This window comes from Nansenia antarctica, assembly GCF_963989245.1.
Source record: "Nansenia antarctica genome assembly, chromosome: 1".
Classification (NCBI taxonomy): Eukaryota; Metazoa; Chordata; class Actinopteri; order Argentiniformes; family Microstomatidae; genus Nansenia; species Nansenia antarctica.
The window spans coordinates 98,562,138-98,568,479 of NC_137674.1; the positions used below are offsets into that span (position 1 = coordinate 98,562,138).

The 6,342-nt window shown below is 46.5% G+C and overlaps 1 protein-coding gene across 1 annotated transcript in view; it reads left to right on the plus strand.

Moving 5' to 3' along the window:
• Positions 1-856: 856 nt before the first annotated feature.
• The window catches only part of pde4ba (phosphodiesterase 4B, cAMP-specific a), a gene marked incomplete at both ends in the record, with an annotated part of 126,360 nt that continues 120,874 nt past the window's right edge, over positions 857-6,342 (plus strand). The window contains one exon of the mRNA XM_080538746.1: positions 857-898. Coding sequence (XP_080394872.1) covers positions 857-898 — 42 coding nt within the window. The remainder of the gene's footprint in view (positions 899-6,342) is intronic.

The following is a 6,342-nucleotide window of genomic DNA, read 5'->3' on the forward strand; positions in this document are numbered from 1 at the left end:
ACCACAGTCAAGTTCTCCCTCGACCCTTGTACACAGTTGAACTCGTGTTTTGAGTAGGGAGGGGGGGGGGCGATGGGTAACAACCAGACTGATAAGGTTTGATACACAGCTATATTCTTTCATATGCAGGGCAGGGAGCAGACACACCGGAGCTTTGGGGATCCCTCCTCTGTAAAGATCGTAAACATCTGAACTTGTTAAATAAACATCACCTTTTCTGCCAAACCCCCGCATATCTGTGTTGGGAGTTAATTGGATAATTAACTTGCATTCGTCTTCTTCAAGGTTGTAGAACTTACTTTAATTGTTGGTACTAAACACAACGCAGAGACAACAGACATTCATAAAAACACAGCCAACAGCCAACACAACAGACTATTACAACCACGTTGCACTAGGGGAGACTCCTCCTCTGGCTTTCTCGATCGGGGTGATCAGAGTCAGGCTGGGGGATGGTAATCAATACTCATCTGTTACTGTATATATACTGTTCAGATGTCTATTTTTATTTAATTGGATTTTTGTTATTCAATTGTCACTTTATTTTGTTGTTTTTGTTGTTTGTGGTGTGAGCTGCTGTAATGCCTTAATTTCCCCTCGGGATCAATAAAGTATCCATCCATCCATCCATCCATCCATCCATCCATCCATCCATCCACTTATCTATGTTACATGGCAGAGTTAACCCCTGAGGCGTGTGCTTCTCCTCTACAATAATGTAAACCCTCTTGTCTGTTCAACACCTTGCACACCTTAACTTTTATGTGTGTCTGTGTATGTGTGTGTGTGTGTTTGGTCCCAGGTGTGTATGTGAACCTGGTTGCTGTGGAACGGAGAGAGGAATACTCCAGGGAAGATGCGGAAGAGCAGGAGCGTGCTGACGGTGTCTCCTAATGATGTAAGGAACACTGTCCTGACAACACACCGACAACATTCCCACTCCCAGAATCTTGTCCTTCTTCCCGAGACTACCTGAGGAGAACTCCCTTACAGAGCTGGAACATCTAAGGCACAGAACAGATGAGAGAGAGACAGATGGGGGAGAGGGAGGGAGAGAAACAGAGACAGAGAGGGACGGAGAGAGGGAGAGAGAGAGAGACAGAAGGAGGGAGAGAGGGACAGAGACGGACGGAGAGAGGGAGAGAGAGAGAGAGAGGGACAGAAGGAGGGAGAGAGGGACAGAGACGGACAGAGGGAGAGAGGGAGGAAAAGAAAAAGCCAAAAAAAGCCAGTACAGGCTTCTGATCAAACCAACCAACTGCTCTCTGATAGGACAGGGCGCACTAGAGAGAACGGGCTCTCTTCAAACAGGAGAAGAGTGCACAGCGTTGGGAACAGCTGTGTCGTGCCCTCTCTCTATCTCTCTTTCTCTCTCTGATTGCTCTCACTACTCTCACTGTCTGATGTCTGTCGAACGCAAGCACACACACACACACACACACACACACACACACACACACACACAGTGAGAAACGGTATGGTGTGGTTGTGGGTGTATGATCTATATCTATTTGTGCGACTGCGGGGGTCAATTGACAGGACAGTAGTTGAATGCGTGGGTGTGTGTGGGTGTGTGTATCAGCATTACACTGCCAGATGAGCCTCAGCTCTCACTCTCTCTCCATCTCTCTATCTATCCATTTCTCTCACCTCTTACTTAGTATGAATATCGTACCCTCTTTTCTTCTACCCCCTTTTAAGTCAAAGTCACATTCATGTCTTCTTCTTCTTCTTCTTCACACCTTTTCACTATCCCTTGCTTTTATCGTTCTCCTGCTTCCCCGCTCTGCATTGAAAATCTCCACCTTCCAATCTTCCGTTTATTTAGGATTTGCTCACACACACTAAAATGAAGCCTCTCCTAAAAAGGATAATAGAATAATAGAAATAAGAAAACTAGACTAGATCCGTGTGGATGTCTGCAAGGTGTACATGCAAACTCCTTTGAGGATTCAAATCTTTGTTTGCTATGAAAAAAAGGGAATCAGCCTTCAGTCCCAGCTGGCTGTCTACTAAAGATAAGCCTGGTCTGTTGTTACGGTAAATACTGTAAACATACCACAGGGCGGCTAAGGGGGAGAGGTCAGACGCGGTGTGTGCATGTGTCTGTGTCTGTGCCTGTGTCTGTGCGTGTGTGTGTGTGTGCATACTTATATGTGTGTGTGTGCGTGTGTGTGTGTGTGTGTGTGTGTGTGTGTGTGTCTCGGTGCGAACGTTGTTATTGGATGTAAGCGTAAGTGGAATGGCTTGGGCTTGACTTAGGGTGATGTACTAGCTCTTTATCTTTTAAGGCGGGGTATTAGGTTGTGTTGTGTGGTTGAGTAAGGTGGTGAGAGACAGCAGCTGCAGGCAAGGGACAAAATGATTTAATAACATCTCAGGGCTCAACACATTCACACCCTACTGCTGACCCAATTCAGCTCAGAGCTAGCCTTAGTGTGTGTGTGTGTGTGCCTGTGTGTGTGTGTGTGTGTGTGTGTGTGTGTGTGTGCCTGTGTGTGCCTGTGTGTGTGCGTGCCTCTGTTCCAATCCTCACTAAAAACGAAAGATAAAATAATAAAATAATCTGTGCATTGTTGCTACGACTTGTTTATCTGAGTGATGGCTGCTGGAACAAAGCTATTTTTATACTCTTTTGTTCAGCACTTTGGCACTAAAAACCATTTGTCCAGAAGGAAGAAGCTGAAATTCACTGTACAAAGGGTGATAAGTCATCATTTAAAATCAAGCAAGTTATCCGTTGTAACTGTCTGGTGTACAGGGACACAGGGCTAAGCTGTGACTCACCAATCAGCCTACCAGACCATTTGACGTTTTGAGTTTCTGTTCTATAAGGACAGGTTTCCGAAACCATGACGCCAAAGAAAAACATAAAATGTATTCAATAAAATAGGACCGATTCCTCAAACAAAACAAACGCTGGTGCCCCTTTTTGCACGCGGCTTCACGTTTTAATCGATAATAGTCCCAAGATAGTTGTAGACTTGCACACATTTCACTGTCTGACCCCTAATGGATGTGTCTGTGTGTGTCTGTCTGTCTGTCTGTCTGTCTGTCTCTCTGTCTGTCTGTGTGTATATATATCTGTGAGATTCTGCTGAACTGTGCAGAATCTCTGTGTGCATGCTGTTTCTATCTGTTTCCATTCGTCTTATTGAGTAAAGAGTCCAGGGGCAGGTGGCTCTGTCAGAGGCATAGGTGCAGGTGAAGTGTGTGTGTGTGTGTGTGTGTGTGTGTGTGTGTGTGTGTGTGTGTGTATGCGCATGCGCATGCTTGTTACACTAGACAAGCTTTTTTTTCGATTGCTCTGTGTGCAGGGACCAACACTCTGAACCCTCTCCATTTAAACCTAATAGAGGGGACAGGAGCACAGCCATGAGCTTCCATCAAACCAACGGCACCCAGCCCAACCAGGCAAAGGGATGCTGAAGTAATCTCCCTCTTTCACTCTCTGTGTGGCCGGCCAGACAAACTCATCAGAAACAGTCTGCCTCTCTGTGTCCTTGAATGGCTCCCGTTTCTCTTAGAATAGATAGAGACTCTAACTTAGGGAGGGTGAGAGACGTCTCTGCCTCTGGTCTCTGGTCTCTGTCTGGGTCAGTCTCCCAGCTGTGTCACCCCTATCGGACGTCACAGCAGGTCAAAATAAACAGATGTTTTTCCGTCTTAAATGTTCCGTCTTGGAAGCGGAGAGACTCAGAGAGGCTGTTAGTCTCCAGCCGTCAGGCAGGCTTAAAGCAACGTCCTGCTTTAACCCCCAGAAGAAGAAAAAAACACCATTATCTTTCTTCCTCCTCCTCCTTGCTTTTTGTTGTTTGGTGAACATTAGCACATTAGCGCCCTCGTTGCCACTGTCGAGTCAAGTTGAGCCGAGCTGAGCTACTGAGCTCTCCTGGGCTGGCCTAGTTATGCATTCAACAGTTAGTTAGTTAGTTGTTATAACAATGTTGGAAAGGAGTGTTGGCCTGGGGTGGCCCAGTGGTCTGGCACCGCGGCCTACAGTGCACACAACATATCCTCCTCTCCTTACTTTCCAGTCTATCTTCACTATCTCTATCCATTAAAATGGATAGTGGGACTGCACCACTCAGAAAAAAATTACCTTTTTTTGGAAAGGACAATGTAAAAGTGGACTAAGTAGTAGACCATTGTAACATGAATGAGTCATACCGTAAAAGAACGTCATCCTAAAGATAACTGTGATGTACCTTGGAGCGTCGGCAGCAGCCACTTAATTTCTGAATCACCAGTGAATCAGACACACGCGCACGCACACACACACACACACACACACACACACACACACACACACACACACACACACACACACACACAATGCACAGCATGACAGGGTTCGGACAGCCCTCAGCATGGACAAAAGAGATCAAAAGATTCACAGTTAGCCTGAGAAACAGAATAGTGCCTCCACCTGAGGTATACAATCAGTCAACACTTACACACCAGTTATGTCTGGTAGAAATCACACATCCATATGAAATACAATTCCGGCTGAATAGAACACTTTGTGACGTTAGAATTATAAGGTTCTATCTCCATTTCTGTCAAAATTGAGTTTTTTACATAATCTGATCCATTAGGTGTTTATTAATGCCTGTGTGGTGTTATTTTTAAAATGTTGACATTTTTGAGTTAGTAATTCATAAAATACAAAAGTTCCATCTCACAAAACACAATATAATGTAAAAGCTTTGACGCTCAATATCTCTGAACTACCCTAAATGGAGATAGAACCTTATAATTCTAAACTCACGACTTGCATTCTTCAAAGCTGTGTTTTTTAAGTGCTGATCCAAAAGGGGGCAGTGCTGGGCCAGATCCACAGACTCTGAATGGACAGAGAGTGTGTGTGTGTGTGTGTGTGTGTGTGTGTGTGTGTGTGTGTGTGTGTGTGTGTGTCTGTGTGTGTGTGTGTGTGTGTGTAAAGACGGGACCTATGGACTTCACTGCCTCCCTCTGTAGAGAAAGTACAGTAGGTTATTCATCATTCTCTTCTCAGATCTGTATCTTGCCGTTTCAACGGGCTACACCACCCTGGCGCCACGATTGATTTTATACCATCAGTCACTCAGTACATTGAAACTCACAAGTCCAAAGTAGTCACCAATGAGTAGGACATAGCCTTGATATACTGCTCCATACAGCTCCATACAGCTCCACACAGCTCCATACAGCTCCATACAGCTCCATACAACTCCACACAGCTCCACACTGCTCCATACAGCTCCACACAGCTCCATACAGCTCCACACAGCTCCATACAGCTCCACACCGCTCCACACAGCTCCATACAGCTCCATACAGCTCCACACAGCTCCACACAGCTCCACACAGCTCCATACAGCTCCATACAGCTCCACACAGCTCCATACAGCTCCACACAGCTCCACACAGCTCCATACAGCTCCATACAGCTCCACACAGCTCCACACAGCTCCACACAGCTCCATACAGCTCCACACAGCTCCATACAGCTCCACACAGCTCCACACAGCTCCATACAGCTCCACACAGCTCCACACAGCTCCATACAGCTCCATACAGCTCCACACAGCTCCACACAGCTCCATACAGCTCCATACAGCCTCCCGACATCTGTGCTCACATTTCCACCACGACATGCATCTGAGTCACCCAGCTGAACAAAAGCCCTGAAACAACAACCCTCAGATTTCAATATGAGTGTGTGTGTGTGTGTGTGTGTGTGTGTAGGCACAAAAGTGTACTATATGTTCAATGTGTAGCTGTGTGTGTGTGTGTGTACACGTGTATAGGTGTGTCTAAGCATGTGTGTGCATTGCTCTGAGCCGTCTTCAGCGTTACATGAAAGTAAAGAAGGCGTCTTGATTCTAAAGGCTCTAATCAGCCTCTTTCAATCTCTCTATCCCTCTTTTCAAATCCCTCCCTCTCCCTCTCTTCCCTCTCTATCCTCCCTCTCTCTCTCACAGTTCGCTGATGAGAAGCAGGTGCTGAAAACCCAGGTCTTAATTTACTCTCCTGACGTCCTCTGTGTTGCCACAGAGACAGCAGCTGGGTGCTGGGTGCTGGGTGCTGGGGATGGGGGGGGGTTGGCACGGGCGCAGTGCCAGCTGATAATGCCCTCCACAGCCACGATGACCCTGGAGTTCCGCAGCTCTGCGTCTGTTTTCGAGGTTTTCTTAACTTGGCGTCAGTCCGCGGGGGCCTGTGGTTATGTAGGCTTGACCATATGTCGATTTTATCAAATATTATTTGTTTATTGCCTTCTTACTGTGTGTGTGTGTGTGTGTGTGTGTGTGTGTGTGTGTATTCTGCTGGCCAGGGTGGTGTGTCCGACAGTGACGC